Source organism: Lissotriton vulgaris, chromosome 2_1 (genome assembly GCF_964263255.1).
Source record: "Lissotriton vulgaris chromosome 2_1, aLisVul1.2, whole genome shotgun sequence".
NCBI lineage: Eukaryota > Metazoa > Chordata > Amphibia > Caudata > Salamandridae > Lissotriton > Lissotriton vulgaris.
The window spans coordinates 1,172,074,870-1,172,089,398 of record NC_141687.1 but is presented as its reverse complement, the minus strand read 5'-3'; the positions used below and the strand labels follow the sequence as shown (position 1 = coordinate 1,172,089,398).

The 14,529-nt window shown below is 43.3% G+C and overlaps 1 protein-coding gene across 1 annotated transcript in view; it reads right to left on the bottom strand.

The window, feature by feature from the left end:
* Positions 1-14,529, bottom strand: part of CD164L2 (CD164 molecule like 2) — a 94,563-nt gene that overhangs the window by 32,420 nt on the left and 47,614 nt on the right. The window contains exon 2 of the mRNA XM_086958802.1: positions 3,359-3,451. Within this exon, the coding sequence (XP_086814928.1) occupies positions 3,359-3,451 (93 nt within the window). The remainder of the gene's footprint in view (positions 1-3,358; positions 3,452-14,529) is intronic.

Here is a 14,529-nt window from a genome sequence, read left to right as displayed (position 1 = left end):
TTTGCGGAAGTTAGAACTATTAATTTAGCTATTTTAAAAAATAACACATAAATAAAAAAAATTCATTTATAAGACCAATAGCTCAAACTTTCCTAATGCGAGCCCTATTGTATTTCCAATGCTTGTTATAATATATACTTGTGTGGTGTCCTTTCATTTGATATTACAGGATTGTGATTGGTAAAACAGCTTGCTTAACACGACCTCTTGAGTTTAGCCTTTAAGGCTGCTTAGTCCATGCTACCACTAGGATAGCTTGTCTATAAGGTTGACATTACAACCAGACACCATAAGGGATTGTTTGGACTGATACAAGGTGGTTCCAGAATTGGAAGCATCATATATCAGGCCAACTTCTCACATTTGGTAAATAGGATTGCATTAAAACAAGGACAAAGGGCAGAGCTATAAGTGTAAAAGTGTAAAAGTTAGACATTTGTGACTTCTTTTCAGGCAGGGCAGTACTGAGAACACAAAGCTGCCCTGGTAATTTTGTAGGACCAGCTCCGGAGAAAGAGTGGGGTGGGGGGGGTGCAAGTGTGAAGCCCTGCTGCTTTTGGTACTGAGGGCCAATATTGCACCACCTATGCAAAACCAGCCCCAGTAACAAAAAAACACCCCCATTGCTGCAAAACCAATCCCCACCATTCCAGCCTCCCGGGACAATGACCAATACCAGCTATGGCCAGTTCTACCCTGTTTTCAGGTACTTTTGTTTCATTGACTATGTATTGTTAACAGCCATGACTAATGACTGAGTTAAGGGTTTCCAGAGACAGGCACAGGAGAGTTCCAATTCTCTCTCCACAGGGTACCATAGACCCAAGTAGTATAGCCTTATCATTAAAGAGCTGGAATTACATGTGGAGTTGAATCTAGGCCCCAGAAGGCACAGGAATATTCTTATTTGTTTTGTCACTCATCATTTTACTTATCCTACATTTAGTATATGTAAATGAAGACCTACTCTTTCTAAATATGGCCCTGACCCAAAATTGAGATTATTGTGAATTGTTCCTGCATCATAATCGGGACCCTTTTGCTAGAATTGACGACGGCGGAGGGAGAACGGACAATGAATAAAATGTTTTATAAAATTGGAGACAAAGAACTTACCTGCCGCCTTCCGCTCTTCTTCTCCATGTCTTTGCTGCAGCACATGCTCCCAATCTTCACTGTGGTCAATCCTGACGCTTTTCTCCTCCTTGAAAACAGCATCAGAATTGGCCTGAGTGCCGTGAATTTGCGCTCCCAGAGAGACTGGGAGCCTGTGTTTGCTGTCACCAAGCCAGCAACGCAGATGGGTTGGAGACAGCTCAGTGCACATGCCGGTTTGGCCGCTCTGAGACAGCCAGCCAAAAGGACATGCGCACTGACAGCAGTGCCCACCACTTTTTCTCATCGCTGACCTTGCGAAAACCCCACCCCCAAGATTCGCCCAGCCCTTGGAACCTGAAAAATACAACAATGATACACCTGTTTTCTTATCGTTTTAGTTTTCAGGTTCAGCGGCTGGCAGGGAGTGGGGGAAGGGGTGACGCTCCTCCACCACAGTGGAGGAGGCACCACTGTGTAACACCTAGAACTAGCCAAATTTAGGTGCAGCAGAACACTAATTTGGAGCACCTTTAAGGCTGTGGTAGAAGCAGCTGCTGAACAACTTGAATGGGAGAGGTCTGGTATCATATGACTCCTTTAGGGATAGCTTTACCGCTCTCTGTTCCCATATATGAACTCTCTCTCTCTCTTGCTCTATCTCTGTCTCGCTCTCTCTATCTTGCTCACTCTCTCCATCTCTCCATAATCTGTCCCACATCATCCATTTTACATGACTTGAGCATGCTACACTCCAGGCAGAGAGACATGATCTGAGGATAAAATGGATGCCATGATAATCTCCCTCTTCTTCTCTTTCTCAATCCTTCCTTCACTCTATAACCATAAATGACCTACTAGATAGCAGTAAGAAACCTAGTGAGTGACGTCATGAAAGAGAATCCACATACGGGGGAACTGCTGTAGGGCAATGCTGCAAGTCTTCCTGCAGCGCTGCCATAAGCCAATGAGAAAGGGCAAGAATGCACCAAATTCATGAAACACAGTGCATTTCTGTCCTTTCCCTCTCCACTGGCGTTCTATTTTCTGCCTAGCACCAACGCAGGCACCATTGAACCATGGTGCAAAGGTGTCGGCGTTGCATGCAGGATTGATTTTGTGGAGGAAGAGGCATTTTCAACAATCCAAAGAGGTGTTTTCCTCATTCTATGTGTTTTGCAGAATTCAGATTCAGCACACATGGAAAGAGGAAAAAATTAGGAGGACTATAAATATTTCTTCTCGTTATGCCTGCTTTGGGGAGGCGTAAGGTTTTGGCGCTGCCCAAGGTTTATGTGATTAAGTAAATCTGGGGCAGTATCAAAATCAATGGGTGTTGTGCTGGTAAACCCACCGCAACACCAATGGAACTCCTCTTTGACGCAGAGAGAGGCTCCGCATTGTCTTACTCCATATCCATGAGGCCATGCAAAGACATGCAGAGTAGCTTTGAGTGGCCTCATAGACGTGATTGAGAAGCTTGCGCCTCCGGAGCATCAAAAAACGTGACACTCCCACAGTGCAGGCCTCGTATAAACAACCCCGGAGTCATCATTGACAGCATGCCAGACTTAAATGGAGATACTGAACTTCAATGTAGGGGTGTCATTGGTTGAGATGTGAAGTAGCAAAGTTTTTGTGAAAGGAAACTTTGCATAATTTTTTACAAACTTTTCAAGGTTTGTGAACCAGAAGGCATGCAAAATTAAAGAGAAAAAGGGGAGCTTCACATGTCATTTGTGGAAGCGAGAAATCATTCCTACTGCTAAGAGGAACCGGGAAGGGCAGTGGGTAGGCTTGTGTTACTTGACTATACTCCTCCATACGAATCCTTCCCTTCTGGCATGTTCTCTGCCTGTCCTGTCCCACTGGACCATCATTTGCTCACTTGAGTGACCAAGCCCTCCTGTTTCTGTACCAGGACGCCAACCCACCAATGCGCCGGCCCTCGCCCCATCATGCGATGCGTGCTGTTTTTAGTCACAGGACATCCTGCCATTGAGGATTATGACATTCTTCGACTGGAATACAGCCCAGTAGTGTATCTGTGTGTGGGCTGAACTCCGCCTCTGCAAAGTCCGCGAAGTCATATAAGTTTCCCTGCCTTTCCATAGGCTCAGTGCTCTAACTTTATCACATTCATGGAGAGAAACTTTTTTCCAGCCCCTAGTTATCATTTGCAATTTGAAGAAAATTCCTCATACGTTGCCATGTTCCAAGCATGCTAAATTCCCACCCAGCTACTTCCAGCCCCTGGTGGTACCTTGTTCACAGTGGAGCCATCTGCAGCCGGTAATGTTCCGTTCCGGTTCTCCCACAAGGCATCTCTCGCAGGACTCAAAGCGCTTACATTCCTCTGAAAGACAACAAGGCCAGCTATTAATTCTTTGTGCATGCTGCAAGCTTTGTTCCCATCTGTTGGCGAGGAAAAGATGGGGTGAAGAGCAAGCCACAAGATACATGGACAGTGGCAAAAAATGTTTTTTTTGGGGGGGGTGGGAGTTTTATATAGCGCAAACTCGACTCAAACGTATCAGAGAACTTTACATGAGCACCAGTAGTATTACAGACGGATACAATCATTTTGTTAGGCATACTGGAGATTAATTGATTTGTCCAGGATCGCAGGATGTTGAGGACAAGACCACTGTAGTTGTTATATACCCCTAGTATAGCACACAATCAGCAACAGCATGCCATCATAGCATGTTTCATTAGTCTGGGTAGAGGTGGGGGAGCTACTAAAAGCTTGAGCTAGGATCAAACTAGATGCCTGGTTCTGGCTAAGTTCTACGTCCTCTGGGAACAAGAAGCCCAAAACGAGCCAAGCTTTCACATAAGGCAATGTGGCTAGAGGCTAGAGCTGCTGCCTCTGGGAATTCCAGTCTGGGCTCAGCATCCTGTGACTTGTCAAATTTCCTGTCCCAAAAAAACACACATGTAGCCTAGTCAGTGTCTGTTATTGGTGCTCTTATTTCCTTGTAAAAGGTTTGCACCATGTGAACTTTCCAAAAATAAAATGTGGAGTCTGCCTGTTGTTCATGCTCTAATCTCATTCTACAAGAATTACGGTAAAAGCATTCACTTTTGATGTCAGAAAGAGATACCTATTTAGTAGCTGTATTACACAGTGTTAGACTGGAAATCTGGAGCCTGATTTATCAAGGTTTTGGCTCAGTCTTGCGCCACACATAGGGACACACGAGCGACGCCACGTTGAGTGTCCCTGCATGGCTTGATAAATCAGGACTAACGAAAGGCAGTGCAAATTTCTGCCTTGCGTTAATCTGCCCCAGTAGGCATTCCATGGATGGAGCGTGGGTTTTCCCATGCATCCTCTATGGATTTTGGTGTATTCCCCGATTTACCATTAGTGGTAGACCTGGTAATACCTCAAAATGCTACATATCCCCAGGTGAGGCTTAACACGGAGAAATAGCTTTATTTCTCCTTATTTTTTCCTCTTTCTATGTGTGTTGCATTCTGGGGGCCTGCGTCAACGTTAGGCAGCCAAAAGTGCACCAGTGCTAGCAAAGGACTGGAATGTGCAGTTTAATGTTAAATACAATGCATTCCTGCCCCTTCGCACAGTGCATCAAGGGAGCTTGCTGCATTGCACTGTGTGAAAAAATAAATAATGTCGCTCTGGGATTAGTATCGGCTTCCCTGCTTGATTAATCTGCATGATCCTAGACAAATACTTTATTTACCTGAGCCTCAATTCTGTTCATTATCACATGACAGCACCTTCAAATATGTGAGTTCAGGATGTGTATAGTACAAACACCTCTCTTGTGTTTGAACTTATAGTCCATAATGTTCTTCAATCTATAATAAAATATCTAGGACACATATAGAGTACACATGACCACCAACGTCCCTCATAGTTCCCTTTTAGCACTGTCATCAAGGCGGGGCAGGAGTGTTACTCACATCATGTTAAAAAACTCTCACTTTTAATAAATACTTCTCAATGCAGATATATAACCTATTGTACCAAGCTTGTGCATAAGCTCTTAGAGCCAGAGCACTCTCTTAGCTCAGCTCTCTCTGTTGACTTGACTTGCTCACCTCTTTGTCAGTATGACTTTCATTTGACCACCGGTACCCCTGTTAGCCCAGCTTGGGGTTTGCCATAAGAAGGATCAATTTATTATGCAACAATGGCGACCCATTTAAGAGGCAAGGCAAGTCAGGGCTGAAATGGGAACCAAAAGTGGCTCTGGCAAAAATTTCAAACCACATCGCTCCCTTCCTCCATCGTGTTTTATCCATCTCTCTCTCTCTCTCTCACCTTCCACTTCTGTACCGGCTGTGCCTGCTTCAATAAAACCTAGGGAGCTGGAGAGAGGGACAGAGGTTCACCAATGACTGTGGGCCTTCAAAAGCTAGACTCCAATGGCTCTAGCCCAAAGCATATTCTGCACCATTAATAAACCACTAGTTTCAGCATTTTAAGAAACACGCCTACAACATGGATCCAAACACAATAGAAATAGCAAAGAGTTTTTGAGAAGAAACCCATAGGCATTCAGAAAATCCTTATTATTGGAGTTGGTCCTCTCTGTAGGGTCATCAACAAACTTTTTGTCTTATCCCACCTGTTCATTGAATCCATTTTTGTTGGTTTTTAGGACTCTACTACTGCTAACCAATGCTAAACTGTTTGTGCTCTCTCCCTTAACCAGTGAGTAACAGACTTACACCAAATTGGCACATTTAAGTTACTCATAAGCCCCTAGTCTAGTGGTACTACATGTACCTAGGGCTTGAAAATTAAATGTTACTAGTGGGCCTGCAGCACTCGTTTTGCCACCTACTTAAGTAGCCCTTTAAATATGTCTCAGACCTGCCACCACAGAGCCTGTGTGTGCAGTTTTTACTGTGAATGAATGGTGGTGCTTGGTTAAAGAGATACATCATATGGAGCTATCGTTAGCCAGGAAAAGAGGAGTGAAAGCAATGACTAAAGTAAAGAGAATATGGGGAGACATGTTTTATATACCCGACATTAACTAACCTGATTTGAAGTTGTGTTTAACTCAAAATCAGACAAGATTGTATTTACTTGTGTAAACCCCCTTTATATTTCTTTTGTCTGCCTGAGGATTGATTATCATTTACCAGCTATGGTAAACCGCTTTTTGTAATAATCTTTAAAAATTATTGGAAATTATGTACAACAAAATTATGATTGTTCTGTTTAATCCTGCCTGTGATATCCATTAATAAAAAGGATTTAAAAAAAAAAAGAACCCATTTTTGTTGGTTTTTAGGACTCTACTACTGCTAACCAATGCTAAACTGTTTGTGCTCTCTCCCTTAACCAGTGAGTAACAGACTTACACCAAATTGGCACATTTAAGTTACTCATAAGCCCCTAGTCTAGTGGTACTACATGTACCTAGGGCTTGAAAATTAAATGTTACTAGTGGGCCTGCAGCACTCGTTTTGCCACCTACTTAAGTAGCCCTTTAAATATGTCTCAGACCTGCCACCACAGAGCCTGTGTGTGCAGTTTTTACTTGCTATTTCAACCTCACAAAATAAACCATTTGACAGGTCTAAACCTTCTTTTCAATACATATAAATCACCCCTAGGTTAGGTCCTAAATAGTCCATAGTGCATGGTGCAGTGTATTTACAAAGTTGGACATGTAATTTTAAGTTTACATGTCCCGACAGCGAACAACTCTAACATTCATTTTTTACTACTGCAAAGCCTACCTCTCCCATAGGATAACATTGGGTTACCTTATTAAATCTAATAAGTGATAACCCACATCAAAGCTAGCACCAGGTATCCAAATTGGACCCTCAGACCAACTCTTCAGATTACTTCTGGAGCTGAGGAAGACTCAGAAGAAGTACAGCTCTAGTACCCTGCTGCCCTGCTGCAAGAAGGTCTGGCCTGCTCCCCTGTTACCTGAGAAACGTAGACTGGACCTCCTTCCAGAACCACCAGAATAAATCCAGGGGTTAGCTGACTCCTGTTCTGAGTTCCAAAGACATAATAAGCTCCATAAACCTGACTTGCATCTACCCAGCTGCCCGGGCTCAACTGGACTTGCCTGTGCCCTGCGACTGGCCTCTGCTCAAGTGAGTCCGGATACCCAAGAGGTGCCCCCTCAGGTCCTAGGCGCTTGCTGACAGAGTGTACTCCTTCAGACCCAACTGTGGGTTCATTCAGGACTGACATAACGTGTTGGAACTCAATGCAGTGAGATGCAGGGCGCCACATTGGAGCACCTCGCAGTCCCTGAAAGGCGGCCTCATCGGAGCCAACACAGCACGGCGCAAGACCTCACATCGTAGTCCTCCCAGCTCCTAATTGGAACCTACGCAGCCCAACACAGCTCAATGCAGGACCTTGCATCACAGCCCTTGCAGCTCATCAAAACTGATGCAGCACAACACAACTTGGCACAGAACCGCACATTGCAGCTCTCGCAGCTCCTCTTCGGAACATATACAGCGCAACGCAACGCTCCGTATCAAGGACATAAGGTAGAATTATCAGTGGGATTAACCTGGTCCCTGTATCTGGACCACACTTCATCGTAGTCAGCCTGAACATAAGACTTTGTCCCGGTCCAGCATGACCAGATAATTACAGTTAGCGCTTTGCGCTTTTAGGTGCTATACTTACCTTAAACTTTGAAATTGTATATATCGATTCTAGTGATTGGATTTTGTCATTTTGTTGTCAAATAATTCAGTAAAGTTTGCTGTATTATTCTAAACTGGAGTTTATTTGTTTGTGCTATGTTATCCCTTTATTGTTGTTTGTGTGGAGCATAAATACTTTACACATTGCCTCTAATTTTAGCCTGACTGTTTTTGTGCCAAGCTACCACAGAGTTAAGCACAGGTTAATTTAGTGACTTTTTGTGGTTCACCCTTAAATGGATTGTGACTGCTGCTTGATTAGGGTTTCAACCCCATCAACCAACAGCTCAATTTTTCCCACTAATGAAAATGTTTTTCACCATTCTATAACGATCTTGTCTTGCATTGAGGTTCAAAAAGGTATTTTATGAATGCAGTCCTTTTCTAATTCCCATAGTAATAGGGCCAGTTTTAGCGCTGGTGGCCCTCAGTGCGATAATCTTTTTTGACGCCCCCAATGACCACCTTCTCCACAGATTCCCTCACTACCAACCTCTCCGTAGACTGTTTCTCACATGCATTTCATTTGTTTTATAGCGCTACTCATACTAGTGTAGGGTGTCAGAGCTCTTTCCATCGCACACAAACATATACAGAGACAATTAATCACACCTGCATAAATCAGTGTGTAGGAAATGTTTCATAAGACAATGAGGACTACAAGGTGTAGGGGGATGGAAGTATATTTTAAGAGTGCTTGGTTTGGATAAGCACACTCTGAATTTAAAACATAACACTGTGGTTGGGGTTAGCTTTACTAATCAGAATTTATTTCTACCCAAGCAAGCATTTACAGTTTTTAGCAACATTAGGATAACGAAAGAAAGAATGAGGGAAAATATACCCTTCTAACCTATACCATGTAGTTTGCGTATGCAGCTCTTTGATAGCAGTTTATAGCTCACTGTGATATATTAAGATTGTAACTTATCAAATGTAAGTGACAAAGTGATCTCTGAGACAAAAGCAGTAACCAAGTGAGCTATCTGCATGGCACACATTCTTTGCAGCAGGCATATTAACCCTCCGTGCTACTTTATTATAAAATCAAAACTGCCAAACGACAAACCTCTAATTTATCTACTGAAGGTACTTTATCACCCCAGCTATCCTGTCATTTTTATTGCTCCCAGAAACAAACAAGGAACTGTGCAGCTAGTGCTTTTTAACACATAAAAGGTTCTGCTTTATTAAGAGCGCATCTGAAGGAATATGAATCGGCATGACGATTTGTGATTTAGAATTCTAAATTAAAGCATATTCAGGTTACTGCAATATTCTCCCGTTCTGATTTCTGAATTCAACCCTCCCCGGCATGCAGCCTTTCAGCTCAGACTTCAAAACTCCAGAATATCAAACCAACGCCCTCCGTTCTGTACTCATTGAGTGGTTTTCCACCCCAAGACACGAGCCTGCAATCTTATTTCAAAGGAGCAAAACGCTGGAGCCTGTCTTTCAAGTGTCATTCACCGTTTTCTTGGGTTTAATGCCTCCCGCCAATCAGTGCAGCTGTCTGTTTGATTCAACTGGCCTCCTGCTCCGGTGAACCTCGTGGCTCCCGCGCGAGCTATAAAGTGTGGGCCCTGACGTCAGAACGCCGTTCAAGCCCAGAACCACCAAGACCTGAACAGCTGTGGCTCTCGCGCTAACAGTGGCCGCCGAAAAACAGAAGAAGACGGGCAGCTGAATTCTGCAGACGATGTGACCTTGAAAACAACCTGATACTAAAAGAATCCTTACAGTAAGGGGAGCAGCCGAACTAAGGGCCATATTTATCATTATTTCAAGAAAGAGCCACCTTGCTGCACTGAGTGAAAGGGGAAGGGCAGGAATGTGCTATATTTAACATTGTACTGCGCTTTCCTGCAGGCCCGGACTGGCCATAGCGGGCACCGGGCAATCCCCCGTTGCACCGCACGGGTCGGGCTGGTTTTGGGCCCCTGGGGTCTGTTTTTGTTACAGGGCCGTTTTTGCAGCATCGCTGCAAAATCGGCCCTGTAACAAAATCGGCAGAAATCCGGCCCTGGCAAAGAGCTCGGCTACACCTCCTACATCCCAGGCCGAGCACTTTGCCAGGGCCGGTTGTGGTTCCCAGTCCTGCCCTGCTTTCCTGTCCTTCATTGCACTGGCGCACAATGTGCTGCCTTGCGCCAAAGCAGGCACCGCTGCCTGCTGTAAGCAGCATTGTTTATGTGCAGGAAGGGGCACCTTCCTGCACAAAAACAATCCTCTGAGGCATTTTTGTCTTTCTATGTGTGCTGCAGAATGCTTGCTTACAACTTACAGATTTACTGCCAGGTGGTATGCTCTATGCAAAACATGGGGAAAAGGAAGGATACAGCTAGTCTCAACTCAACCAAACTGCTCTAAACAACGTGAACATATGGCCACAAGCTGTGTGTGTGTGTTTGATTCAACTGGCCTCCTGCTCCGGTGAACCTCGTGGCTCCCGCGCGAGCTATAAAGTATGGGCCCTGACGTCAGAACGCCGTTCAAGGCCCAGAACACCAAGGGCTAGATGTAGGTAACTCTAATTTACCGACTCATAAATACGGAATTTTACCGATTCGGTATTTATGAATCGGTAAATTAGAAGGAGGGAGATGTAGCTAATTTTGAATTTTGAATTACCGAATCGTTAACATTCGGTATTTACCGGTTCGGTAAATACCGAATCGGTATTGCCTATTGATTCCTATGGGCCTTGAAGCCCATAGGAATCAATGGGCAATACCGATTCGGTATTTACCGAATCGGTAAATACCGAATCCTGCAAGGGTGCAGGGGGTGTCACTTTGATACCCTCTAGCACCCCAAGTACAGGCTTGTGTTACATGTGGCACACATACATGCCCTAAGGGCATGTCTGTGTGTCACATTGCACAGGTGTGCATGCACAGATGTGCATGCACACTTGAATTCGGTATTTTACCACCCAATAGGATTGGGTGGTAAAATTCCGACTCTTAAGAGCCTGTGGCACTCTTAGGAGTGTCACCTACATTATACCGATTCGGTATTTTACGATTCTGTAAATTTACCGAATCGGTAAATTTACAGATCCGGTAAAATATAGGACCCCTACATCAGAAAACCCTAATACCGGTCGGTAACGGCCGAATTTGGCCGTTACCGACCGGTATTAGGGCTCCTACATCTGGCCCCAAGTGCTGAACAGCTGTGGCTCTCGCGCGAACAGTGGCCGCCGAAAAACAGAAGAAGACGGGCAGCCGAATTCTGCAGATGATATATCCTTGAAAACAACCTGATACTAAAAGAATCCTTACAGGAAGGGGAGCAGCCGAACTAAGGGGCATATTTATCATTATTTCAAGAAAGAGCCACCTTGCTGCACTGAGTGAAAGGGGAAGGGCAGGAATATGCTATATTTAACATTGCACAGCGCTTTCCTGCAGGCCCGGACTGGCCATAGCGGGCACCTGACAATCCCCCGGTGCACAGCACGGGTCGGGCCGGTTTTGGGCCCCTGGGGGCTGTTTTTGTTACAGGGCCGTTTTTGCAGCAGCAAAATCGGCCCTGTAACAAAATCGGCAGAAAACCAGCCCTGGCAAAGAGCTCGGCTACACCTCCTACACCCCCGAGTGGGGAGGAGGGGCGGCCGAGCACTTTGCCAGGGCCGGTTGTGGTTCCCAGTCCGGCCCTGCTTTCCTGTCCTTCATTGTGCTGGCGCACAATGTGCTGCCTTGCGCCAACGCAGGCACCGCTGCCTGCTGTAAGCAGCATTGTTTATGTGCAGGAAGGGGCACCTTCCTGCATAAAAACAATCCTCTGAGGCATTTTTGTCTTTCTATGTGTACTGCAGAATGCTTGCTTACAACTTACAGATTTACTGCCAGGTGGTATGCTCTATGCAAAACATGGGGAAAAGGAAGGATACAGCTAGTCTCAACTCAACCAAACCGCTCTAAACAACGTGAACATATGGCCACAAGCTGTGTGTCCAAAGATGTTGACACACTAATAGTAGAAGTGGAAAATTATATTAATAAGTATTTGCAATGCAATCGGTCTCGCCTTTGGGACCTTATATGTATTTAGCTATGCAGCACATTAGCCTGGGTGCTGAAACATCTACTGTTATTTAACATGGAGGAAAGTAAGCAGCAAACTGTGTGACACACCTGGTATGGGAACACATGGAGAGAAATATTGCCTTTCAGCGGGAAATGGTATAGTCCAAAGCCCTGTTTTTAATATACAAAGGTCCTAGGTGGTCATATCATTGAAAATACAAGATTTAAAAAAAACATTATTTTCTACGGGCGCTGGTGGAAGACAATTTCTATGGACTGGAATCTAGAGAATGCTAAGTCATTCTGGTATTTACTGACCTCTGCTGGTCATTTTCTATCAAGAAAGTTAAATACAGGCAGTTTCTGAAAAACAAAATAAAGAAAGTCCCTCAGCAGAAACCAATTCTGGTATTTTACTGATCTCTACTTGTCGTTTTCTATCAAGACAGTTGAATAGAGGCAGTTGAACAAGCAGAAAGCAATTCTGGTATTTTACTGACCTCTAATGGTCATTTTCTATCAAGACAGTTAAATAGAGGCAGTTGAACAGAAAAAATGTCCCTAAGCGTAAGCAGACAAGTCCTAGGGCTGATCTCCAGAGCCCACAAAGTACATACACATATATAAGTATATACTAAAGTGTACAAGAGGTCTCGAATGTTAGACTTAAAAACCAGTGCCCCTAGCAAGACCAAATAACCTAAAGGGGGAAAGGGGGGAAGATGGCAAAACATTTTAAGAAGAGGTCTAAGGCAACGACTGCTCACACTAATTTGGATCTCTTTCAACCCCCCGTCTCCACCAAGGGCACAAATTACTCCTCCTGATGCCCAGACAATTCCATTATTCCTTGAGCCGTGCCTGATGAAGCAATCCCCAATGTAGAATATTCTAACAGATACAAGGTCCTCCAATAGGAGCATCTTGTTGTATCTTGTTTTACATTTATATTATATTCATTGCACTGTCCCTTTAACATGTGCATTCCTTTTAGATTATTCATTGCAGATGTATTCTTTCTCTTTGCTTGGTGGGGCAGTTGCCTGCTAGCCTGGAGAGGGACACCAGCTGATCTCTGTAGCTTATCAATAAATATTAGTGTAAACAACAAGGACCCCCTGTTAAGAAAATCAATTCGTAATACAGGGAAATGAAGAATGCGAAAGTAGTAATCAAATATCAATGCGACAGGGGAGAAATTGTATGGAGAGCACACAACCAAATAATTAAAAAACAAGATTGCATTTATTTATAATTTATTTATATGTGAACTTATTCATATTAAAAACATTTGATAAAAAAGCATAATAATCCAATAATTACATAAACAACTCAGTAGTACAATATTCATATACTTGTAACACAATTACATAAGAAGTCATAAAACAGTGGCAAACAATGTTAATCGACGCGCGTTTCGGCGTTGTTGGGAACGCCTTCTTCAGGAGCCACAATAAAATCTGAAAAACATATACAAAGCAAATTTAAAACCAGAAATTGCAATCTCAAGTTCCAATTTGAATAGTGAAAAGTACATATGAAGAATATACCTTTGACGGTGCTTACATGACAATGACTCCCTACTTGTGTAGCTAAAAGATGTAGCTACGCAAGGTACAAACTAATAATTTTATATTTGAGCAGTAATATATGAGCAAGGGGGGGGGGCTAGAATAAAGGAAGGGAGGGATACCCTATAAATGAATCAAATACACAATAAGTCAAATGGGACGATGAACTCTAGAGCTACAGAGCTCTGACATTGAATTACCTCATATCTTCCATGAACTACACAAAGAAAGAAGGATCTATGTATATGTATGCAAGAGTGAGCCTCTTGACGTAACTCTTTTGGAGTTTAGATCTATGAATAACATCATGTAAAGGCCCAAAATTCCTATATCTAGTATGGATATTTAGGAAAAAAGGATCTACAACTGTCAAAATTATATGATACGAAATGTTTAGAAAAGTCCCTACCCAAGGTATCTGTAGCGCCACAAGAGAAGGACTCGGTGTGGCCTTCAAATTGTGTGATCATGTAGTCAAATTTCAAGGGGTAATCCAATATGAGAATGCAGGTTTATATGTCATGTATATTTCTGATCGCTATATTTGAGGTTTAAAAATAATATAATTTGTCCCTTGGCTGCTGTTCACCTTAGTGCTAATGGCAAATTATGTTGCATAGAACTCTTCGGAGTTATAATATAATTTGTCTCTTGGCTGCTGCTCACCTTAGTGCTAATGGCAAATTATGTTACATAGAACTCTTCGGATATGCTCGAGGTTGTCTTGGTTAGTAAGGACAAATAGCTTGCATGTCTCAAGGCTAGAAATAAGCACATCAGAGAATTTGGTCAAGTATTCACCAAGGGAACATTAGATAAAGCTCTTTACAAATTGCATCTGACCGAAATGCAAAAAACTTACATAATTGGATCAACCTGGCTAAAGATAGTTGTTAATGGATAACCACATCGCAGTGTAACAAGAAAATATATATAGGGAAGTCGTATTCTGTAGGTTATTCGACAGATATATCGTTAGTAGAGATATATATAACTAGCAGCGAAAGATGGAATAATCATTGGCACTTAAAGCTGGATATTATTGTTTGCGCCTTACCGGAAAAACACAGGGGGCGTGTTCAGTATTTTTCTCTAAAAGTACATCAGAACAGGACAACTCGCGATCCCTTTGTGTGTATAAAAAATGGGTGGAAATATAA